We start from the raw sequence: 26,456 nt of genomic DNA, 5'->3' as shown, positions 1-26,456 counted from the left end.
CCTCGGGAAACGCTGGTAGGAAGTGGGCTGGGTTAGCTCACTGCCTGGAACAGAGTAGGTGCTCAGCACTGCGAGCTGAACGAATAACCATGCTATGGCTCTGGTAAGTTTCCGGACTATTAATGTCAGGTTGCCTTCTTTCTGGTCCTCTGGTGGCCACACCCATGCACACCCCCAGAGGAAACCACAGTTCTTTCATCCTGCAGGCATTCTATTTGGTCTGACATGAGAGTTTTCAAACCACATTTCTTGGAAAAAAGTATATAGTTCAATGAGGGAGATCTAGGAACTTCGCATCTTTTATATTTTAATTTATTTTTTAAAAGTTATGTTTCTCAGAGGGAAGGTGGGAGTGGAGAGAGAGTAACCAATTAACTTATATGCATATATGCATAACCATGGACACACACAATAGTGTGGTGAAGGCCTGAGGAGGGAGTGAGTGTAGAGGGAGGGGTTAATTGGGAAAAAAGGGGGCATCTGTTATAGTTTCCACAATAAAGATTTAAAAAATTTCTAAACACTCAGCAGTTACATGCTAGAATGTAGGGCATTGGAGAGCGCCTCTCCATTATGTTTTATGCAGGCCTCATTAAAATAATCTCCTGTCATCTCTGTTTCATTGAGGAGGGTACTGAGACTGGAGTTGAGGTGCTAACAAGCTCATGCTATTTACAACGACATGTCTTCCGAACCAGGATTTTCTCACCCTTGTGCAACCCAAACAAAATGTGGCAGCGACTATGATGCTAGGGTGACACAGGTTGTACAACTGTCACCCATGACTCCTGATTTCAAAACGTTTGTATTCATCAAATAACCTTACTGTTTTCACTGATTCACTATACGTGTTATGCATTTGACCTTATACAAAGCACTGTGAGTGTTGAAAAACACTCTAACTGGTTTTATATATAACAATGCTGCTTAATCTTTGTACCCCCAGCATTAGCAAATAGCTGGCAATCAGCCTGGGCTTAATAAATGTTAGCTGAACGAGGTAGTAAGACAGCATACAGGGTGAAGACTGGGTCAATATTCAAAATATTCAGAATAAGACTAAAGAAGCAGAGGGAGAAGCAAGGAGAGAGAGCAAGGTCTACCTTTCCCCTTCCCTGGACACGTGGCCGATCAGAAGGGGCTGCGTGCAGGCAGGGGTCGTCGCTAACTCTCCCCTCAGGATCATGCCCGGGGCATTCCACTGAATGTGGGTGCTATAGGTATGTGCTACCTAATGGGCCCATGATGGTTACTGCAGGTAAAACTAGTGGAAGAGAGGGCTGAAATCCTTGAGATGTGGATGAGAGTAATTCACCAACATGGGAGGGGTAGGTCACTAACCATGTGTTAAAATGCAACAGTCCCTTCATGAAATATTCACCACTTGAAGCACGTCTAATATTAAAGATTAAAAGTCCTGGGATTTGTCCTCAAGACTCCCAGGACTGATTTATGATCTGCCACAAGCCAGAGTCCTCGTGATTCATAATGGGAGAGGTGAAAGTGTGAGCTCTGGCGCAGGGACAGGGAGTCAGGCTGGGGCGGGCCAGGGGGGCTGCTGGGAAGGGCAATGGCAGCAGTACCTGTCTCTCTGATCAGTGACTCTGCAGGAAACAGCACAGGTCGTTTCTCCTCCTTTCCCTCCTTTTGGGAATATTAGTGAGAATGAAAAATCTATACGGGAAAAGGATGCTGCTCTATTTTGCTCCTTCTTTCTCATGTGCTTGTGAGGCAAGTTTCCCCTGCCTCTGAACGGATCAGTAATTCCTGACGCTCATTACACAACAAATATGTATTTTGCCAATGAGAGGCAACCACCCTGGGGGAGCGAGGGGGAGGCAGAAGGCTGCCTGGAGAAGGGGAAGTGAGGCCGAGGGAAAAGTGAATGAACGCTGCCTCCAGACAGGCCTGGGTTCCAGTCCTCACTTCTTTCTCCCTAGACCCATGGTCTTGGGAAACGGACCTTATCTTCTCGAGACTCGATTTTGTCATCTATAGAATGGGATGGCAGTGCCGTCACTCTCACAGAGCTGATGTGAGATTACACTGAAGTGGTCAAAGGTGAAGCTCATGGTTCAGTCTCCTCCCCTTTTCCTTTCCCTGAATTCTGATATGTCCCAAATATCAGCTCTATGGTCTCAGTTTCCCTGTCTGCAAGATGGAAAATTGTAGATGTTCCTCAATTTCGAGCACCAATGAGAGTCCGTGGTCTGTGTGGCCTTTCCAGATCCCCAAGCCCTGCTTTCTGGACACTGTGTTTCAGCCTTCGCCGTGATCTCCCTTAGCAGCTGGGCCAGGTGTCTGCGGCAAGATGTCCTCAATGCTGGGGCTATTGGCTTTATTGACTTCTGTTTCCCATTTCGCTGGCTCAGCCTACCCTCCACTATTTGCAACTGAGCATTTCCTTCTTGCAAGATGCAAGCCTCTGACAGCCAGAGCTGAGGATGGAGTCCTCCCCCGTGAGGCCTTTCCTGGGTCCTGCCCCTGCACATGCAGGGCAGCCAGGAGGCCAAAGAGCAGCTCAGGCATACCAGGTGCCCGCGCTCCGTCACTGCGCGCACTACAGAGGCTCCAGCAAGGAGGGGGCTGCACCCATCTCGCTCACCGCTGCGTCCAATGCCTGCTGCACTGCCTGGCACCTACACAAGTGAGGGGTGCGTTTCACAATAGTAATCCTATGCCAATGGGATGCGGAAGCTTTTCAAAAAATTTGCCTGTTCTCCCCACTAACCTGGGAGTTTCTTGTTTGCAGAAACCTTTTCTTTTTTAAAAATATTTTTATTGATTTCAGAGAGAAAGGGAGAGGTAGAATCATCAATGATGAGAGAGACTCACTCATCGGCTGCCTCCTGTACGCCTCCTACTGGGGATTGAGCTCACAACCCAGACATGTGCTCTGACTGGGAATTGAACTGTGACCTCCTGGTTCATAGGTCGATGCTCAACCCCTCAGCCACACCAGCCAGGCAGAAACCTTTTATTAATCATCTCCACATCCTACCAATTAGTATAGTGCCCGACAGTGCATTTGATAAATAAACACGTGAACAGAGGGGTGAGTTAGTGAATATATAAATATGTTCTAATGTTCATACATTCAAGGTGACTTCATTTAGAATAATGACAGTTCTGCTGAAGATTGAAAGTAACATTCATACATCTATGACATGTACTTGCCAAGGAGATGGAAAGTGTAAACATGAGTGCTGGTGAGATGTCTAAAATAGAATTCCATTTCACATCAGAGCAGGAAGAGCTCTGAAAGATCCTCTAATTCCGATAGTTTTTCAGAAGGGGAAACACAGCTCAGAGAGGGGCAGTGTTTGGCCAAATCACAGGATTAGAACCCAGGGTGCTTGGCCATGACCTCAACATCCTTTCCCGGCACTGTTGCCTCAGTCACTCAACATTATGCCTGGGACATTTTCTAGGGATACTTTTTCCCCCTTGGCCCTCCTCTGACATGTCTGAGTGTCCTATAATGATAATGTATTGCATTTACAAACAGGGATTATTATTTTTATTATATTTTTATTTTTGGTTAATCTTTACCCAAGGATATTTTTCACTGATTTTTAGAGAGAGTTGAAGGAAGGGGGAGAGACACAGAGAGAAACAACAATGTGAGAGAGACAAATTGGTTGCCTCCCGCATGTGGCCCGACCTGGGCCCAGGGATCGAATCTGCAACCCAGGTACATGGCCTTGACTGGAATTGAACCCGAGACCTCTCAGTCCATAAGCTAATGCTCTAACCACTGAGAAAAATCTGCAAGGGCTTTTTTTTTAATATAATGAATTTGAAATAATCTTAATAGATTAAAAACATACATTTATATGGAATTGATAATGCAGGCCTTAAAAAAAAAAAAGAGTTTACTCTCTTCATTAAAGTGGTTCCCTTATGGGAATTCAATGAAATAGACTTTCATTGTGCTAATTACTAGAACTCTATTATTAGCTATAGATGAGTTGTGCTGCTTTTAACATATTTATTTTTTCCACTTATTGAATTCTCACTTTTTGTTACATGCATTCTCACTGCATAAACAGCTGGGTAAAAACAACAGAATCCCTCAGTTATGAACAATCTGAGTTTATCTTGTTTGAGGCTCTCCTAAATCACTTAGAAACAGACAGCGCCTCATGGGAACTGTGTAGGGCTGGTGGGCTGGGGAGAGGGTTCAGACTGTGGGCCCTGGAGTCATCGGGTCATCTCGTTTTGGATGTAAATCAGGGCTCTGCCTCTTAGCACGTAGCATTTGTATGAACTTGACCAGGTCGCTTCGCCTCTCCGAGTCTTTTTCCTTATCTGTGATGAGTGATATCAATGATGTGCTGGAATGATCAGAGGATATATATATCTGAAAAGTCCTCAGAGCAATCTTGGGCATGTTTCTTCTTGTTGAAAACATCATACCTGTTTTGAGTTTTTGTTACTATTGTTCCTGGATGAAAGGGGCCAATTTAGCCTCTTGTTTTAGTGGAGAGAGAAAATGCTTTCTAGAGGAAGGATGGTCTCAATGTCGATGTATACGCTCTTTGCAAAGCCAAAGGGACCTCAGTTCCTTTATCTGCAAATCAGGGCAGCTTTAATGAAATCATCTACAGGGCTGATCCCTGTGCTTCCAGAACCAGAAACACCTGTTGCCTTTTTCTATGGCTTCTCCCACTGACCCGGGCACAGGAGGGTGGAGCATCAGCCAGAGGATGCTGCCCGCTCTGCCCCCCAGCGCTCAGAGGAGCCCGCCACCTGCCCATGAGAGGGCTAGATAAGTGCAAAGCCTTCTTCCCGAGTCAGCCGGCTGTCTGGCTCCACTCCTCCCACCCTGTCATCCTCTTATGATTCCATTTTCAACAGTCATCACATATCACCACAGGCCAGGGACACCGGCCGCTGTTCAATTTCTTATTGACTCTTCTTGTGGCTGTGGCTTGGAAAGGCATCTCCTAGGGCTCTCAGAGAAACAGCGTGCATGGCACCCTTTTTTGTTCGACTCTGAGTGGCTGCCTTGAGCCTCTTTGTGTTTGTGCCACTGGAGTCCAACTCAGGGCCAGGCATGTGATGGGGGAGGCATGGGCTCGGCCTAACATGACTGGGGCCTGCTCTGTGCTAGGACTAGTGGAAGACACTCGAAATAAGTTATTGTATGTCATCTCGGAAGTCATCCCAGGACTAGTATGAGGAGGAAGGTACTAGTGTCGACATTGTAAAATTAGAAAGCCGAAGGTCAGCCTCAATTAGTCACTCGCCGGAGGTCATAGTCAGGTCTTCAACACTCATGTTCTTTCACATAATCCCAAACATCACAACAACAAGCATGACCACAAGGGCAAGAGCAAGGAGAGCTGCCTTTAGTTCAATGATCACTGACAACAAGAGGAAGAGAAGAAGTGCACCTGCAGTCACATCCTGCTGATTTCTAAACTTTCACCACATTTAAAGGCCAAGAATGGCTCTTCCAAATATGCAGGACTGTCCTGGATTCATAACCTAAGTACTGAGGGTTGTTGGATTGATTTTCTACTAGCAGGGGCCAGACCCAGGGCTGACATCAGACCTTCTGCTAATTGAGCATCTACTATGTGCTGACCTCAGCCAAATTAGTTCTGGTATCCATGACAACACGGGGACGAAGGCTTATTGGCTCCACTTTAAATAATGTGAAGTTGAGGTTTGGAGAGGGTGAGTAAGCTGCCCAAGGTTGAGAAGGAATGAACCAAGATCCCAGCCCAGCATCTTTCTGATTCTTTCTTCCCAAGCTATGTGATGGCTCTAGGAGGAATGCCTTAAGGGAGATGGAAAAGGGCTCAAAAACAGGAAATCCGGGGGTGTTGAAGGTCAGCCTACCCTGTGGTGGATTGAATTATTGTTGTCAACTCTTCATGTCTCTATAGTAGTGTTATGTATTCATATCCTTGTGATGACTGATTGTGAGGATAAAATTTCTTTCCTGGCCTTTGTCTCTAGGCTTGCCATGTGACTTGCTTTGGCCAATGGGATGCAGCCGACAGGAGGTAAGTTGAGGTTTAAAGCGTGCTGTGTGGCTGGGCTTGTTCTCTGTATTCCTTGCCTCTTGCCATGAGTGGACCTAATCCCAGAAGGACAAGGGGCAACCGAGCTGGATACATGAGCTTGAAGATGAGCTCTGGTTAGATCAGTCCACCAGGACCTGTAACAAAGGGGGGCATGCTTGCAGTTGCTGACAATAAAGTGCTGTGCTTGTTTGTTACGCAGCATGGCTATAGCAAAAGCAGCTGATGCACCTCTCTATGACAAATGGTCTCACTTTCTTCCCAAATGACAAACCTTATAAAAATCTTTCACTGGACTCTACTTTTTATACCCTCCACATCCAAATGGTACCCGGACCCCCCCTGATTCTATCTCGTTGTCACTCAAACCCATTCCTCCCCAACTCTCCGAATGGCCACTGCCCTGGTGCGGGCCCTATGGAAAAAGCCTTATCACTGGCGACCTGTGTTTAGTGTCCCCGTCTAAACGCACTGAATGCCAGTTATCTCTTCAAAGTACAGCTGCACCCATAGCTCATCTAGAAAACTCTAGTGGATGCCAGTTGCTCTCAGGGTAGAGTTTATATACCCTGGTTGGCCATTCAAAGCCCTCATGCCCGGCCCCAGCCCATCTTCCCAATTTTACCAATTTTTCTTCCTCCCTGTACCTTTCATGTTCTGACTTCCTCTGGGTTTATCATCAGAACAGAACCATTTGAGAACCCCCTGACGACTAGCATCTGTTCCTTGCTTGCAGCAGGTCTTCCCTGAGAATTGGAGAGAGGCGGGGTCCACGGAGGAGAGACCACGGGCTGAGAGGGAGTGAGAGGTGAGAGGGAAATCAAGTGGCAAAATGATTATTTAGTAAAGGAATGAGATGCTCTGGGCAGCTATAAATGCAGGCAGCGCCATCGGGGCATACATCTTCTAATGCAGACTCCCGTGCAACCGTGGGCAAATCACTGTTCTTTCCCTCGGTCTCCCCATCTATAAAAACGAGAACCTAGTACTCAGAGATACCCAAATATCCCCTCATACCATGTTCAAATTCTAGTCCGTGATTCCTCCTCTAATATACTCTGGTCTTTTTAAAATATACATTTTTATTGATTTCAGAGAGGAAGGGAGAGGGAGAGAGAGATAGAAACAACAGTGATGAGAGAGACTCATTAATCAGCTGCCTCTTGCACATCCCACACTGGGGATCGAGCCGGCAACCCGGGCATGTGCCCTGACCAGGAATCGAACCATGACCTTCTGGTTCATAGGTTGATGCTCAACCACTGAGCCATGCCGCCCAGGCTAATATACTCCGGTCTTGTCTTTTGAAGTCAGGGTCTCCCTTGGGACTGGAGGAGGGGATAGGTATGTGGGGGAGGGCTAGGAGCTTGGGAGGCAGAGTCACGTGACTGGAGTGAAATAACAAGGGAACATAACTCGGACATTTATAAGTGAGGTTGCCTTCTTTAGGGATCTACCAGCCAAGTGTGCAGTGTGAGCACGGCAGGCCCCCCCCCCCCCGCCTGGGACTCAGCCTCTCTAACTGCATAGTGAGGAGGTCGGTCTTGATGACATCTAAGCAACCTCTCTTGGCCATCTCTGCCCCCTCTTTTCTCCTTTCACTGCTGGGATGAGACGTTTCAGCCTTGCTCTTCTCAAGGCATTTGAGAAAACTTGGACACCAGCATTTCAGCAGCTCGCCCCTCATTGTCATTCATCACGATACCTCTGAGAGCAAGAAAAAGGAAAAAAATAGAGGCCGAAAGGTTTTGGTGCCATCAGCGGGTGATCGGGTCAGAGAGAGATCAGAGTCCGTAATCTCGGCGACTTGGGGACTAACTGGCATTGACCCAGATCACGTGGGCAGCCGTGGGGGAGGCCAGGGGTCTGAGAGGCCACGAGCCAGGCGCCCGCTTCAGGGTCTCAGCCAGGGTGACACCTCTCCACTGGCTCCATCCATTCCCTCTCCTCCTAACCTCCTCCATCCCTGAATTATCTACAGATTCGTGCTGTGGCTAAGAGACTCCCTGAAAATTATGGCTGACTGAGAAGGAAGGGGTGAAGAAATTTCACCGACGGCCTGGGGCAGATACAATGCAGCCGTCTCCAACATCCAGGAAGGATGTCATTCCAGTTGAAGAACCTGGAATTCCTGACACATGCGCACAGTGGGTCTGCAGGGCGAGGGGTCCCTGCAGCTGTGACCCTGCCGGTTAACATGCGGCCTTTCTCCACCCCCTTCACCTCTGAGCCTCATCCCTCTCACCTAGAAGTTGGGGAACAGCCCCCGGCCCTCTCCCATTCACGAGGATGCAGTGAGGATAAAATACACACTATTCTATTGAGAACGCACGATGATGAATCATGCACTTGTTCACTGCTTGAATAAACCTGAAACAGCAAAGTGAAAAATACAAAATAAATTAAGCAGAGGGTAATTACTCACTTTGCAAAAGAGTTCTTTACAAAAGAGAAGCAATGATGGCTTTTTCAAGCATCGGCTATTTTATGGGTTTTAAAAAAAATCACTAATAAAATTAGAGCCAAGATATGCCCTGAGTACCGTGGGCCACATGTACATGACCTGCCCAAGCCACGGATGCCATATGCAAGGGGTTCAGACACCCCAGAATGGGACAGCCTGCGGGTAGCGTGTGACTTCTGCCCTCTGCTTTAGACGGTCCCTTGCTCAGAGTGGCCCCAGACTCAGCTGCCGGCAGATGGTCAGGGTCCCAGCCAGCTTCCATGGAAACTGGAGAACTACTGTCCTTCCCACTTCTTTCCATCTGGAATATTATACCATTTACATAATGTGTACATTCAGCTGAACCGGCCAATTTTCACTTTGCTAGACTCACGCCTAATTATATGCAATTCTTGTTCTTACTCCTCCCCACCTCCATGTCTCTCTTCTCTTTCATGCGTCTCGCCATCCGCCACCTCTGCCTGCCTTTATTTCTCAATCTTTGTGGTTTTGTAGCTGCCTCAGTTTCTCTCTTTGGTCTCTGCTTCTCCAGTTTTCTCAGTGTGTGTGTTTCTGTCTGTCTGTTCTGCTCCACACCTTGCTTCCCTTGATAGCACCATCTGTGCTAAGAAATTGAGTTTGGGTCAGAGGCCCAAGTTAAATCCCCAGACTCACCTTAATTTCATCCATCCACAAAGGGAGTCTATCAAAGGACAGTGTGTCTATAACTTCAAGGGTTAACGTGAAGATCACATAAACTATAGCATGCAAGGGCGCCCGGAACAACGACAGCATTCATTGTCTGCTAATGCAATCCTTCTTTTTCACCCCACACCTTGGCCAGCCCCCACTTTCTGGTATTAATTTAATTGAAAATCAGTGCCACTTCCCATCAGTTTCTCTGCTTTTTTAAATTGAATTTATTGGGGTGACACTGGCTAATAAAATTATATAGGTTTCAGGTGTACAATTCTATATAACACATCATCTGTATATTTACTGTGTGTTCACTGCTCCAAGTTAGGTCTCCTTCCATCAGCTTCACTTACAAAACATCTTTACGCCACATTGGCTGGTATGGGATGGAGGATTGTTGTGAATCATTAAAATTAAGCAGCGTGTGTCCACGTGGCCCGCGCCAAGCCTCACAAGGGAGTCAGGATTCGCTGGCATGCCCATTTCCGGTCACCAGGGAGATTATAGCAGGCTGTGTATACTGTCCAGGGAGAGGAACCTGACCCCGCATGACCTGTGTGATGCAGCGTGAAATCCTGACACGCTGTCCTGTGGGACAGTCTCCGTGTGCCTTCCCCAGCCCCTGTGGTTGCTACAGAGCCAATTAATGAAGTTTTAATTAAGGGACATTTAATACTGTAGCCAGGAGGCAGGAATGGAAATACACACACACACACACACACACACACGCCTTTAATCATCTACACTGACGTGAAAGCTGCCTTCAGTCAAGAGAGAGGAGAACGGACAGTGTGGTGCAATGGGCTGGTTCCCTACCTGTGGTATCAAACAACCAGAAACGGTTATTGCTAAGCGCATGTGTGTTTTAAGTGTTTCTGGAGATCCTTTCTGCTCAGAATCCGTCTTCATGCCTTCAAATCCATCACAGTTAAGTCCTCTGTGGGTTAAGCGTTGCCAACATTGGGGATCCTTTTTGCCCCTGATTCAATAATTCCCATTTGTTGAATATTTGACATATAATGTGGCAGGTGCTTTGTATTGATTATAATCATCATAATAACCTGGCGAAGTTATAATAATCTGATGAAAAGGAGCAGGATATAGAGGCTTGGGGGAAAATGAAGACATTTGCTCAAAACCATACCACTAGTTAGAGGCAGAGCCAAGATTTCAGCCCAGGTCTGTCTGAATTTAATGCCTGGACTATTTCAGTTTTGGTCTGACTGCCTCTCTAGAAACAAAACAGAGCCCACCATGCGGGCAGCGCAGTTTGGAGCAAATTAAGGAGGTGGCAGTGTCTTGTCTGTAGTTCCCCCAAATTCATAGGTTGAACTGTTAGTCCCCAATGTGATGGTATGTGGAGATGGGGCCTTTGGGAGGTAATTAGGGTTAGATGAAGTTGTGAGGGTGGGGTCCTCATGATGGAATTAGTGTCCTTATAAGAAGTGGACGGTCTCCCCCCGTCTCGCTCTCTCTCTCTCTCTCTCTCTCTCTCTCTCTCTCTCTCCTCTCTCTCAGGAAAGGCCATGTGAGGACAAAAGGAGAAGCTGAGTTGACCATCTGCAATCCAGGTGGAGAACCCTCACCAGGAACCAATTCTGAGACATCCTGATCTTGGACTTCTAGCCTCCAGAGCTGTGAGATACCTGTTTCTGTTGTTCCAGCCACCACACCAGTCGATGAAATTTTTTTGTGGGAACCTGAGCAGACTAAGACCTTGTCATCCTCCCCTGGGCCCTTTCTGTGGAGACACAGTGAACACTGGTCCTGGGACCCTACACATGGAGGGGAACAGAGCAGTAGCATTTTTCATCGCTATTGTCAAAGCCTGAAGCCAGCTCATTAGACAGGAAGTTCTAATGGACGGGAGGGCAGCTGCTGTTGCTCACTACCCAATACAGAGCACAGTGCCTGGCATACAATCAGTGCTTGCTCAACAACTGCATTGAATTAAATGCACTATTTGGGTTCCAAGCACTCTCTCCACCTCCATGGCTACGTCCCTGGCCCAGGCCACCATCAACTCCCGCCTACATTATCCCATCAGCCTTCTAAGTGGCCTCCCTCCTACCACTCTTGCCTCTATCCCTAGATACTTTTCTCAAGTGGGTGGCCAGAGAGATCCTCCCAAAATATAGGTCAGCTGGCATACGTCCTCAGCTCGAGTTCCCCCGAGGCGCCCACTGCATCCAGACTGAAAGCCAAGGTCCTTGCAGTGTCTACGAGGCCCCACAGGCTTAGCCTTTCGTCCCTCTGTGATCCCATCGTATGTCCTCCTAATATCCGGGGAAGGTGAGCCACCTCCTCCTCCATAATCTTCCTCAAACATGTGAGGCCCAATCTGCCCTTAAAGGGCCCTAATTCAATTTACAATCACTCCTCTCTTCCATATCCACAGCCCCCTCTTCTTGCAGCCCCTTCACATAAAGATAACACATCATCTTCTAGCATATGATACAATCTGTTTATTTGTTACTACACATATTCCAGTGACCTGTCTACCCCTTGCCCCCACCTGTCTGCCCCGTGCCACCACTGCTCCAGGATGGTGGTGATTTTTATCTGTTCTGCTCATTGTCAGGGCCTGGCATCCTGATGACATTAGGTGCCAGAGATGAACAAAGCATTGCTTTCAGTGAAGTTGGCAGTACCTAGAACTTGGGAGCTGGAGAGCACTTAGAAAGATTCTCATGTAAATTATGAATGGAGAAACGGAGGCCTAGAGAACAAAGCGGCATGTCACAGGTCACAGCCGGAGTCAAAATTGCAGATCTAGGAAAGAAGCCCATGGAATTTGTCTCCAAATCCAGTACTTCTTCCATTCACTCATTCCACTACTCATTCCTGAACATCAACGGTGTGCTAGACAGTGGGCTGGGTTTGAGGACAAATAGCGAGTAACACAGACACGACCCTGCCTTTCCCCAGCACACAGTCTCTCAGAGGCTAGTAATTAAACAGAATCACACACTTAGGTTTGTGATTACAAGCTGTGATGATGTATTGATAGTACAGGCTAGTGGTGAGGAGGTTAAACTCTGAAGCCAGACTTCTAGGATTCCAATCTTAACTCCACTACTTCCTAGATGCGTGACTCAGGGAAAATCCATTAACTTATGTGATTTATTTCCCTCATCTGCACATGGCGATAACAGGGCATTACATGATGTAACTTCCCACTTTCTAATATCCCTGAAATGAGGACTTGTCTGGTATCTATTAGTGTCTTATGGTTATTATTGACAGCCTGCTTTCCTTACTGGCACATTAAATATTGCTCCATTTATATCTGATGTTTCTCGGTTTGGTTACAGTCTGACTGTATCTACTGCATAGGGTCATGGAGAGGATTATATGAGGTCAGATATGGGAAGTGCTTGGAAGACTGCCTGATGCACAAGTCTGCACTATGTAATGTGCATTATTATTATTATTATTATTATTATTATTATTTACCATAAAGGGAAAATTGAGTACACTAAGGAGCATAAATGAGGGGCAATGACTGAGTCTCTAGAAGGCCAGCAAAAACCTCCTGGAGGAAGTGGCATTTACGCTGAAACAGGGAGGAGGGGTGAAGAAGTGGCCATGGGCAGGGAGCAGACTTCTGCTTCCAGAGAGACCTACAGACTCCCTGTCAGACTGGCTGCTGGAAATGATGTACCATTTACACGTGTGGGGACACTTCGCAAGATGGAGTGTGGATCCCAATCACTCTCCAACTCCAACCTGTACTTCCGCCCCATCTTGTTTCCATGTCCTTGTCTGCTGATAACTCATCGGTCATAGGTATTACAATATATTGAAAAGTTCCCTGGAATCTTTTTCGGAATTCCATTTTTAGAGGCCCTTGTATGTTTTCGTAATATACTTGTTGAATACCATCAAATATAGAATCGAATTTAAATACATTAGACTATACTTTTTAGTGATAAATTCTAGTCTCAGAAATTGAGAGCCGCCTTCCTTTTTTGGAAAATACCCCAGAGATCAACATCAGAGATACCTCACGATATCTTCCTACATGCCACTTTACAATACGAGATTTCAGACCTCTCACATCTTTTTATTTTTTCAAGTTCAGAAGCAAAAGTTGCCTTGAACCTTCAGTGGGATTGGCAAGTTCCCAATAAGGAAAAATGCTCAAGGTCGGTTTTGCAGCCCTTTCCAACCTCGTTCTTCCCCAGGTTTGAGCAGTCAGTCCTATTGCCTCCCATTGTGGGCTCTCTGACACTTTATGGCCTCGTCTTTGACACAGATTGTCCTTTTCCAAAGGATCACAACCCTCTTCCACAACATCACATTTTACAACCCATTGAAACCAACTAGAGCAAGACTCCCAAACAGAGATATAAAATGGTTTCCCTGAAACTCAAACACGTTGCCACAGGTCCACCTCTCAGTTCTGCACCTTTCCCTTGTCCCCAGAGTCCAATTGGGTCCTTTCACTTTTTCACGTCAACTCCTTCTATAAATTCTTTGTCCAAAGGATTCATACGTGCCCCTGAGAGTTCTCTGCAAACACTATCCAAAGAGAATGCCAGACTGCCTCTCCCTTTGCTAAGCAAACTCTCTCACACACGGACTCCCTGAAACAGTAGCTTGTCACTCAGCCTGGGCCCAAATCCCAGCTGTGATACTTAGTAAATATATGACCTTGGGAATGTCAATCATGTACTTTAAGATACAGCTTCATCGATGGAAAATGGAAGCAATAATAACCACCTAGGATGTTGTTATGGAAACCAAGGTAGTTATGTAAAGTTTCAGCATGATGCTCGGTACGCAGTAAGTGCATAATACATTGTTATTGTTACTCCGGCTTTCATGTACCCCCTCGATATCTCTCCACAAGGATTCTCTTCACTGTAAGTTACATCTGGTCCTTGTCTAACACCTCCATCTGCTATATATAGATAATGAACCTGCACAAACTGGATGAGTCTGGTGAGATAAACAGGTTTTTATAATTAACGGTCATGTACATTGACTTTAAGCAGAACAACCTTGGTTGGCTGTTGTTCTTTGAATGGCTTTTGTTGAAAATGGTTTTTTAAAGTTTGATTCCATTATCTTGCATGTCTGAATAATAAGACATGGGGCACATTAATTGACAAGTTAGACAAGGTATTGTTTAAATCAGATCCCAGTCAAGTTCAACACCAAGAAGTGGTGGGGTACATGGCATTGTGGATTCTGAGGATCAGAGGGACTCACTTCATGGAGGACTGATTTCCCCAGTTGAGGCCCCTCAGAGTAGTAGCATATCGACACAGACCAATCCTGAACAGGTAAGAGATAGAGCTTACTTTAACTGAGTTCAAGAAAGACTAGTACCCATTTCGAGAGAGAAGGCGACTTCCAGAAGAGAATTAGCTGCACCAGATAGAGGTTCAACAAAAAACAAATCTCCGAGAAAAGGCGGGGGTGTGGAATTGGGGAGAGATTGACAGGGGAGCTTATAGACACAGACAGTATGTGTGACGGCCTGGGAGGGGTGGATGCAGAGTGGAGGGGGTCAGTGGGAAAAAGGGGGGGCATTTGAAATACTTTCAACAATAAAGATAAATTATAAAACAAAAACATTTAGCCTAAATGACATTGTCAGTGCCCAAAGAGCTATCTATGGTCCTGACCTCAGAACAAGGCACCCAATCTATTGCCCAGGGCTTAACATTTCAGTAACTGAAACTTGCTCCTCATCCATCCATCCATCCATCCATCCATCCATCCATCCACCCATCCATCCATCCATCCATCCAAAACATGCATTGATGCAGGAACTGCTTCAATCCCTGCGATATGGCAATAAACAATATGAGCAAAGGCAAGTTCTTATAAAACTTATGTTCTCATATACACATCTCTCTTTTCTGGTGTGATAGAAAGTTGGCTCTCTCCTGCTCATTTAACTGCACATCTCACCTATGCACTACTCGACTTAAATCCTACACATCTGCTACGTTACCTAGAAACCCATCATGTTACAATCTCTTTCAAGGCAGGGCGTTTTCCATCTCTGTGAATTCTTGGACTCTACAACTTCTCAAAATCCTTGTGTCCCTTTAAACTTTAGTAATACATGGTTGCAGCAAATATGAGTAACAATATGTGAGCCTGAGAAATATTTAGTGATATATAAGACACATGCATGATGGCATAACTACACCCAGGGTATTATCATTTCATTCCGATTGCAAATGAAAAGTGGCTGCTGAAGACAAGAAAATAAACTAATTTTGATGGTGAACATGACTGAAGTTCATATCAATTTGAAAAGAAAATTCAATCTGCTTTAAATGCCACCTACAAATTGTTTCAATCATACTTATGCTCTAAGTTATTAGTGCTTAAAAGGTCATAGAAACACAGATTTTGCGCAGGAAAATACCTCAGGAGCTATTCAAGGTTGCAATTTGTATCTTGCTACTAATTTACTGAGTGACACTGGGCAACCTGCTTAGCCTTGGTGGCCCTCAGTCTCCCCATCTGATGAGGCTAGATGACCTCTACAGACCTGTATTGTATTTAAAGTATGTGTCCACTAAGCTCTTTGTTGGAGAGAGGGAACATACAGGTTCATGGTATGTGACATGCCCAAGGTTACTGGCAAATCTGTGGCAAAGCTGGCACTAGGATTGAGGGCCTGGGACTTTGTTCATTGTACAAGTTTAAAAGTCACATGGGGACTAAATGAAAGGTCAGCAGACACGAATGTCCAGGTCACTGTAAGTTTCACGTTAGGTGGTCAGGCCCTATAGGACATTGACTCTAACTTGCTTTCTTCTCCCATAATCCAATACAGTTGTTCATTGCTGGGTTCAAGGTATCTCTTAAAATATAGGGTGTCCCAAAAAATGTTTACACACTTTTTTTTTGATAGCTCAATTGATATTTATTTCTTTTCAGATTTAACCCATTGGAATAAATTGTTCAAAGTGTGTATACATTTTGGGGACACTCTGTATTTGGTACATTATTTGAAATTTATTAAATTAATTAAGTGAAGACACAAATGACTGAATAACTGATCATACAAATAAAATTAGGCACTATGTTTGGAGTGCCCACTGTATATTAAGGCACTACAGTCGGTGAATTTTAAACTTCATTTTTCATCACATTCTCACAACAACCCTGCAGAATAAGAACTATTCTCCTAATTTTCACATAGGTCAAAAATGAGGCTTGTATATGTTTAATGACTTGTCCAAAGGTCTACAATCAGCAATCAGAGAAACAAGGATTTGAACCTAGTTCAGTCTTACTCCGAAGGATATCCCAGTTCTACTTTGGTTCACTAAACGCTTGGATGAGGCAATAAATAGATGAATGGATTCATGACTAAATGAATGAGTCTTCTGCTGTTGTCTCATGTGGTTTGGGCCATAAGATTTTCTATACAGAATTTAGCATGATACCACACAGGCACAGAACTAGAAATTTCACAATAAGATTCACCTAAGATGACATTCTTCAGAGACAAAGCCTGACCATTTGAACTGTTTGGTGCTCCGTGTCATGGGACTAGAGCATGCAGTCCTTGCATGGAGCAATGGTAGTCTATTTTGGGAAGGAACAAGCCTGCACTGAGCCTTCACTGAGGCACGTCTTTGCCTTGGTTCTTGATTCGTCTGTTCTCATCCCACCCACTGTTATGATGGTAAATATTTAATGATTGGCCTCGCAAGGAAAATAGGCCGTGCTTTGTAATATTTACTAATTTTACAAAAATTGTGGATTTTTGGCTCATACTAGCCAATTTCCAAGCTAGTTACATGACATAACTGAACAAAGAGATGGAAAGAGATGATAACAATCAAATCTCAGGAGTCCATACAAGCCAGTTCCAGCACACCATGGATCCAATTCCATAATCAATCAGGCCTGTGAGTGGTCCTAATTGTTAAAATCTCTGGAAAAACACACCAGAGCTGGGCTACGATGCAACAGCCAGGAACACCTGGCCAGGTTCACCCATGCATCAGGTTCACCCATGCATCATGACCACTACATATTCCTCAGCAGCGGCATCGCCCCACTTCCCTCCTTTCCCCACTCCGTTGGGAGGAATGAGCTTTCCTACTGACACAGCCAGTAAAGATTGTAAGACATGTTGAGCAATGCTTAGACTCCATGACTTTGTTCAACCCTATACATCCCACCCATAGGAGAAGGGGCTTATTTGAGTGAAGCTGAGCCATCTCGACAGATCCAAGGCTTGGGTATATACAGTGCTTGGGGACTTGGTTTTTCCATGACATCCCCCAAATTCTAGTTCCTGATGAAAGGCAAAAGAGGGGATGCCCAGCTGTTCCCTCAGGCGTGGATGTTCCTGAAAATGGTCAGACGGATGTGAAGGGCAGTTCCCCTGCTTCAGTGGCCAGCATTGTCTTACTAAGTCCTTGTGGTTCTCAGAATCTTCAGATCCTTATCTCACTATGAGGTCTCTTCACATTGCCTTTCTGATGTCATCCTTCGCCACTCTCCTAGTCCTCTCCCTCCAACCCATGTGAGCACATTCTCTAGAGAACAGCACAACTACTCCACTCTATGATTTCTGGAATCATTCCAAACTTTCCTCCTCTTTTTTGCAATCATGAAGTTCCTTTGGCTAAAGCACCTGTCCTACTCACTCTCGCTACCAATTACATAAGGCTCTGCTAGAAGGACACCTTCTCCATGATGTAGTTCTAGAGTACATCCCTCCCTCTTCTCTAGGCCTGGGGTACTTTAAGGGTGCCTGTCCTTGATTTATACCAGGTGGTGTCTTTTTTCATCGCTGTATATGAGCATATTCCTTTCATCCCTGTGAAAATGTGAAATCCACAAAGGCAGGAACATTGTCCAATGTGTCAGTGATTTCTCATAGCACTCGACACAGAGACTTAAGAGTTTGGGAATTAAGAAAATCTTCGTTGAATCAAATCTAATGAATTGAAGTAAATTTTGCAAAGTGGGTCTGAGTCAAGCCTCATGAAAATAAATGCAGGGATCTTATGTGCCCATTTCCACTCTTCATTTGTAGAGAGCCCCATCCATGTATGGCCTGAGGGACTTGTAGTAGTAGGGTGCTTTGCTGGGCACTGGGGTGGAAAAGCTACAGGGATAAATTAGATATAGTTCTTGGCTTTAAGGAGGTTACATTTAGCAGGATAGATAAGTTTTTAAGGAATAACTGATGGATTTATGCACGTGCGCACATTTCAGAAAGAGAGAGAGAGAGAGAGAGAGAGAGAGAGAGAGAGAGAGAGAGAGAGAGACATCAATGATGAGAGAGAATCATTGCCTCCTGCATGCCCCACATTGGGGATTGAGCCTGCAACCTGGGCATGTGCCCTGGCTGGGAATTGAACCGTGACCTCCTGGGTCATAGGCTGATGCCCAACCACTGAGCCACGTTGGTTGGGTAGCAATAATGGATGTTTAAATCAGATTCTTAGTCAACAGAGGTTGTACTCTGATGATACTGTAGATGTCATCCATTCACCAAATAGAGATGAAAGATAGTTAAGTGAACAGAACTTTGCAAGGCAAATAATTAATGAAGGAAGACATTCCAGGGAGAGGGAGGAGACAGAACCTTCATGGGAAGGTAAGGGTGTTTGGGGGACAATGTGTGTACGGGCAGAGTGGAGAATGCAAAGAGGGATGGGTCTGGGGAAGTGGCTCAGTAGAAGGGTGAGACAGAGCATCCTAGAGTCACGCAACTGGCCCTGGGCAGTGCTTGGTGGTCTGATTTCTCCAGAGCGGGGGAACACTTAATTTGAGCACATATGTAAGTGGATACGGAGGAAGAAGCTAAATAATAGTGCATAGAATTGTTTTAGGGAGCATGGGGAGGAAAAGTTACTCACTTCCTCCCTCCTTCCCTCCCTCCCTCCCTCCCTCCCTCCCTCCCTCTCTCTCTCCCTCCCTCCTTCCATCATTATTTTCTGTGAACTAATTATATGTCAGCATTATGCTAAGTTTTTAAAGACACAGAGATGAGCAAGGCACCCATTTTGAATTCCGCTTCCTCAGCCCCTAACAAAGCGTGCAGTCGGGTGATAGATCCAGACAAGGAAAGGACAAAGACTCTGGACAGGGACAAGACTATGCCACATGGAAGCACAGAGGGTTTTAGAGCAGAGAAGCGGGCCCCTTTATGTCAGGCCTGGGGATGGCGAGCCAGGAATTCCTGTGGGAGGAAGGATGTTTGGGTTGATTAAAACAGAAATTAACAGGAGCCCCTGGTCTCCTGTTAAAGGGGAAGAAAGCTACTTCAGGGGGCAGACACAGTCTGTGAAAGGGATGAAAGTGTGCGAAGGCATGGGGTCTTAGGGAGCTGCAGGTATTGTGCCTGGAGCCCTGGGCACATGGCAAATAGAAGCAGAAGATGAGGTGACATAAGCAAGAGCGGTTTTGACAGATAATTAGATTAACAGCTAGGGTGGCTGGGCCTTTTATTGCTTTTGTAGAAATGAGAGGACTACTCAGGAGGGAGAGCGTGCAGAGCCTTGCCATCCAAGGGTATCCTTTAAGCCCGAAGCAACAGCAATCGCTGGCAGCTCGTTAGAAATGTGGAACCTTAGGCCCCACTCCAGACCCACTGAGGCTCGACAAGCAGTGTTTCTGAGCACAGATTCCAGGGTTGGAAACTGGCTCTGCCATCTGCAGGGGGTACACCTCTGGTCCTCTCACCTGTCTTCTCTGGATATCAATATCCTCAGCAATAAAGCTGAGAAGGTCAGTGGATTCTGTTGACATTTTCAGCTATAAGGGGTGTGTGTGTGTGTGTGAATGTGTCTGAGTGTGTTTAATTCTAGGGGATACTGGTGGAAGAGCTGCACATTTTTTAAAACCGGCTAACGCATGTCTGTTGCCTGGATGACCCACTGTTTGAAATTGTGCACTCAAGCCTGTGGCTAAAGGAAAAAGTCATTAGGAACCACAGACATGCACCTGAAGACAGATTAGCAGGGGAAACCAGGTCAGACCCTCGGCACTCAGCACTCTGCGGAGCTGGGGTTTCAGGGAGCAGGACAGAGAATAGGAGCTCTTCTGTCGCCTCCCACCAATAACCTTCCCTCCTCCTTAAGGAAAGAAAGACAAAAAGGAGCAGGACTAGGTCCAGGGGCACACAATTCTATAAGGCTTACCTGCCTATGGGGTAAGAATTACCGAGAGAGAGAGAGAGAGAGAGAGAGAGAGAGAGAGAGAGAGAGAGCTCTCTAAAGCACAAATGTCTGAATGAAGAGAGAGAAGACCCACCTGTCTGGTCAAAGGGTACACTAGAGCTGCATCACATTTTCCAAACAGCTTCCCAAACAGGCCTAGGTAAAGGCTGCAAAAGTGTGTCTGAACAGGCTTCCAACTACCTGGTATGAGAGAATGGTGGTTATAAAGCCAAATCCTGCCCTGACTCTGCAGAGACAGGGTGAGCCTGGAGAAGCCCTGTCCTCACTTCTGAATTGGTGCCCACAGAGAAGGGTGCGCCCTGTCCAGTGTGGCTCAGTTGGTTGCACCATCCCATGCACCAAGAGGTCGCCAGTTCGATTCTGGGTCAGGGCACACGCTCAGGTCGCAGGTTTGATCTCCAATAGGGGGCATGCAGGAGGCAGACAATTAATCTCTTTCTCTTATCAGTAAAAACTAATCTTAAAAAAAAACGGAGTGGGACAGAATTGGGACGAGGGAGCACTGGGCCAAGGAGACCTCTCAGCTCTGGGCAGAGGCTGCCCCCTGCCATCTGTGCATGAGTTTTCCAGGCAAGAATGCTAGAGAGGAATGAGGCTCCAGAGAAAATACAGCGACACACATGGCAGGAAGGAGCAGAGGACGGGAGGGAGCGAGGAGAACAGACTTCTAATACCAGCTTCCTTTCTACTTGCCTTGTGACCTTGGCAAGTGTCTTCTCTAACTCCTGTTTCCCTATTTGTGGACATTAATAACGGCCACTCACTGAGCAATAACTATGGACAATTAGACACTGTCCATTTACTAAGCATTTACCATAAAGAGAGAGTGTCTCATGGGTTTAAAGGTCATCTCTATGCTGTTGACTCATAGATTTCTGTCTCCAGTTGAGACCTCTGCTTTGCATTCCACTTTTGGACTCCAAAGCCCACTTTCCATCTCCACTTGGTGATAAGTAGTCACCTTGAACTTATACTCATAACAGCACTTGGGATCTCCCTCACCTCAACCCTGACCCTCCTACAGCACCTACCTCCTGACTCAGCAAATGGTAAATCCATCCACCCCAGTGTTCAGACAGAACAATTTACAATCATCATCGATTCCTACTTCTCACCTCCCATATCCAACAACACATTTTATCAAATCTACGCCCTACATATATCCATAATTGGACTCTTTCTCACATCTACTCCCCTAACCCCCTTGGTCCAAGCCACTTACCAAGTCTTGCCTCGAGGAGAATAATGGTGCCCTTGACTGCCCCTATGTCAATTGGCCACAAGCAGCCAGAGCAATGCCGCTGAATGTAGGTTAGAAGACCCATCCTGTTGAATGCAGGTTAGATCATGTGGTTGCTATGCTCAGAATCCTCCAGTGACTTCTCATCTCACTCAGAGTAAAACCCAAAGTCCTCATCATTCTATTAAACCCCCTAACCCTCCCCTCCACAGTCTTCCTCTTCTCAAGTCTGCCTCCAGCTCCCTCCCCTGGCTCCCCTCCAGCCACAGGGGGTCTCCTGCTAGTGTTGAACCCTGGGCACCTCCCTGCGCTCCTGTCACAGGGCACTGCCCTTGTTCATCCCGTCAGCCTGGAACAACCTCTCCCCGGACAGGGGCAGGCTTCCCTCCCCTGCTGAAAGCGCCTGCTCAAATGTGCCCTTCTCAGAGAAGCCTGCCCTGACCCTGTCTGGGTAATAACAATGCCGCTGCCACCCAGCTTAGCGCTAGCTGTGCTCGGTGCTCTTTCCGGCATTGACCATCACCTGACAAGCTGTATGTATATTTACCTGGTTGTGTACTAAGATGAAATATTTTTTTCCTTCTTTTAAAATATATTTTTTATTGTTGATAGTATCATAGATATTTCCCATCCCCTCCTATTTACTCCCCTCCACCCAAACTCTACCCCAGAGGTCTTCACTACCCTATTGCCCCTGTCCATGGGCTATGCATATAAGGTCTTTGGTTTATCTCTTCTCGTCCCCCCACCCCTCATCACAATGTTGGAAATTTTCTATACCTGAGTTGTCCAAGAGGTAGCCACTATGGAGCACTTAAAATGTGACTGGGGACCTGAATGATTACTTTTGTTTAATTCTAATTAAGTTACATTTCAGCATCCACATGTGGCTAATGGCTGCTATGTCAGACACTGCAGATGTAGTGTCTCCCCAGAATTTCAATGTGATCAGGGCAGAGATTTTGCCTATTTTGTTCACTGCTGTGTCCCCAATGCCTAGAAAAGTGCCAGGCTGCTCAATAAATACCTGTCGAGTGGGAGAATACAGGAATATGCTAGGAGCTTCCCAGGCATTAGCTCATTCCATCTGAGCAACAGGCGTGCGTGCGGGGCAGACGCTATTTTCGTTCTGTGCTGCCGAAGAACACCAAGTAGTGTGTACCCTGTGACCAACATCTCCCCATTTAGGATGAGTAAATCCTGGGGATCTAATGTACAGCACGGTGAATACAATGAACAACAGCCTATTATACATTTGAAAGGTAGTAAGATCTTGCATGTCAGCATCATAAAATATGGCATGTGAGGTGATGGAGGTGTTAATTTCATCATGGGAGTCATTTCCTACTATGTACGTGCATTCAACCATCACACTGTACACCTTAAACTTACATAATGTTATATGTCAAGGATACCTCAATAAAGCTGGAAAAATGATAGTGAGACCACGCTGCTAGTCGGAGGTAGACAGGATCAAAGCTCAGGATGTGTGATGACATTCAGACACTGCTTTGTTAGAGCTGGACTACAGACTCTCTGAGATTCTGTGATTCTGTGGTTTCCTGAGAACTTTCTCCCTTGTCAGCCAATGGCAGCACATGCTTTAAGAACCAATTGGATTGATGGATCTTTACATAACGCCCCTTGTCAATCCCTCAGAAGCCATGATGCTCAGGTAGAAGGAGGGCAGCCCACCCTCCAGCCAGATCCTCTCTTCCTCTTTCCCAGCCCCGCCCATGGCTCACCGGTGTCCGGGTCGCAGAGCTGCTCACAGGCGTCTGTCGTCCTCTGTCCGCAGAGGTCCCTCACCCACGGGGAGGTGGCGTTGACCTGGTAATACAGGGACAGCTTGGCCGGGTTTAGCCAGTCGGAGATGTCCAGGTAGCTCCCTTCGCTCACCACAAAGCTGCTCCCTGTGGGGGAATAGAGAAAGACAGCTACTTTCTCCCTGGTTTTAGGTGCAGGTGTGTCTCACTGCTGATGCTGCCACCAGGAACACAGGCAGTACATACAAGTCACACACTTCCCCACACACACAAACCCACAGTTGCCTGTTCTCACTGGCTACATGCATGCACACAGTCTACACACATTTACAATGCACCCTCATGGTGTCAACAGTCAGTGGAGACAAAAACAAGTGAGGGATGAGAGACAGTTCAACTTAGTGATTAAGTCAGGCCCTGCGACTGAGCGAGACCTGGGTTCAAACCCTGAGCTCACCCTGGCCAGTCACTGAGTTTGGGTGAGTCGCTCAATGCCTCTGGGCCTTGTTTACTTCACCTGTCAATGGGAATTTTAGCGGGACCTCCCTCAAAGGGTTACTGTGAGAATGAAATAAAATAAGGTAGATAAAGTGCTCAGCCAGTAGCTGACTTGTCCTAGTAAAGAATGATGCAATATTAAAATATGAAAGAAAAAGAAAGTGAATGTCCCCAGTCAACCTAGCCATGTCCTCTGGAACAGGATTCCCTGATGTCCATTGGGGCCAGGTGGGAGAGACCAGTTGAGCATAAGGGAAATAGCATAGCTTCTCTTTTTTTTTTTTCAGGTCTAATTAAGCAAGTTTATTTTATATATATAAAAGGCTAAGTTGACTTGGCCTTTATAATACATATAAAGCTCTCGCTGGTGCCAATTGCACATGTGTGTTTTGATCTGTCATTGTCGATTGTGAATTTGGTTGACACTTCTATTATAGAGAAAGGGTGAATAGTGATATTAAAATATTTCTTCTAATTAATTTCTTTCAATGTGCATGAATCTGTGCACCAGGACACTAGTGATAATATAAATAAGGTAATTTGCAGTTCTGAAATTATAGTTAATATCATTATAGCTCTATATGTATATACTTTTTTAAAATTTTGTTTTATTGCTTAAAGTATTACAAAGAGTATTACATATGTCTCCTTTTTTTCCTCCTTGACATTCCCCCTGGACCCCCTACACCCCAGTGTCTTGTGTCCATTGGTTATGCTTATATGCATGCATACAGTCCTTCGCTTGATCTCTTACCCTCCCCTCCCCACCCTCCCCGGCCTTTCCGCTGTAGTTTGACAGTCTGTTCGATGCTGCTCTGTCTCTGTATCTATTTTTGTTCATCAGTTTATAATGGTCTTTATTATCCATAAATGAGTGAGATCATGTGGTATTTTTCTTTCACTGACTGGCTTATTTCACTTAGCATAATGCTCTCCAGTTCCATCCATGCTGTTGCAAATGGTAAGAATTCCTTCTTTTTTACAGCAGCATAGTATTCCATTGTGTAGATGTACCACAGTTTTCTAATCCATTCATCTGTTGATGGGCACTTAGGCTGTTTCTAAATCTTAGCTAAGTATAGCTTCTTGGCATGGATTTCGTTGTTGCTGTTTGTTTGGTTTTTTATTAGAGAGAGAAATTCAAAGAAATCTCAAGCACCTCTAAAAAAAAAGCAGCACCTGTGCAGCAAAAACACCTCAATGCTGGGAAATAATAGGGAGGTGGAGTTTGGGGTGAACTGGGCACTGCAGGTTCTATTGAAAGGGACCAACTGCACCCCACCTCAACCAGCTCTGGCCAAATGGGGGGAAAGGCCAGCGAGCAGACCGTCAGTTTCTTCAGGAGAGTCTGGAAAATCAGATTTTTATGGTAATCAACCAATTTTAAAACAATGGCTTAAATTTGTTATTGAAAGCAATTTATGCTCCAAAATGTTCCCCTCTAACACATATGTATGCACAGATACTACATATATGCATGTGTGTTTATATATGCACATCTATATGGATTACATACATACATGTGCATACATACATTCTTTGTGGGGCAAGGAACAGACATCCATCAGGATGGCTGCATAGAGGGTATAAATGGTAGTGCCTATATTTTGCAGTATACCAAAGGTAAATTTTTTTTTAATATATTTTATTGATTTTTTACAGAGAGGAAGGGAGAGAGATAGAGAGTTAGAAACATCGATGAGAGAGAAACATCGATCAGCTGCACATCTCCTACTGGGGATATGCCCGCAACCCAGGTACATGCCCTTGACCGGAATCGAACCTGGGACCTCTCAGTCCGCAGGCCGACGCTCTATCCACTGAGCCAAACCGGTTTCGGCCCAAAGGTAAAATTTTATAGGGGAAACAAAGGTTCAGATAGGACCAGACTCCACAAGCTGGATTTGGAGAGCTATTCTAGATTCATGCAGATCTCGGGATCTTAGCACAAGAGATCTTAAATAGTTCATAATTAACATGACTCAGCTTCTCTCCCTGCATTTTCTTCTCTCTCCCTCACTCTCTACCAACAAAATCGTTCCATGTATACAATGCAAATTTCCAAAGGAAGGACTCAGTTAATAGGCATCAGATGGGTTTGAGAGCAACCTCTCTGCCAGGTCATATCAGACCCTGCTTATTGACCAATGGTTGGGCTCCTCTCAGCTCTGCTATGGTCCAATGGGCAATGGCAGAGGCGGGATCACATCAGACTTTACCTGGCTGCCCTGAAGATATAAGATGCCCTGAGAAGGATAAGGGTACAGCAGGCAATGTTATCTTTTCTAAGTCACACAAATGTTGTGGCCGATATCATCCCATAGAATAAGCCCAGTAGACAATGGGATTTTGGGTGAGGAAGAAAGAGGAGTCTACGGGGAAAGTAAAAGGAGTAGATAGCATCAGACTCCAAGATAAGAAAATGGCTGTATTTGAAGTTGGCCTTAAAGTCTTTGGCAGCTGAACAGAAAAGAAGAAGTCTGCTGGATCCCATATTTCAAATCTCTGGCAAGGGAAGATATGCAAATCTATCCGCAAAGCCATATTTCCCCCCTTGGAACTGAGCCGAAACATGGCACACGGGTCCTCATGTGAGGC

General features: G+C 45.7%; 1 protein-coding gene across 2 annotated transcripts in view; it reads right to left on the bottom strand.

Moving 5' to 3' along the window:
* Positions 1-26,456, bottom strand: part of ASTN2 (astrotactin 2) — a gene marked incomplete at its 5' end in the record, with an annotated part of 643,478 nt that overhangs the window by 406,579 nt on the left and 210,443 nt on the right. For both annotated transcript variants that reach the window (XM_081102944.1, XM_081102945.1), the window contains one exon: positions 23,340-23,507. In XM_081102944.1, coding sequence (XP_080959070.1) covers positions 23,340-23,507 — 168 coding nt within the window. The remainder of the gene's footprint in view (positions 1-23,339; positions 23,508-26,456) is intronic.

This window comes from Myotis nattereri (assembly GCF_964212035.1).
Source record: "Myotis nattereri genome assembly, chromosome: 12".
In the NCBI taxonomy this organism is placed as follows: Eukaryota; Metazoa; Chordata; class Mammalia; order Chiroptera; family Vespertilionidae; genus Myotis; species Myotis nattereri.
This window is presented reverse-complemented; position numbering and strand designations above follow the sequence as displayed.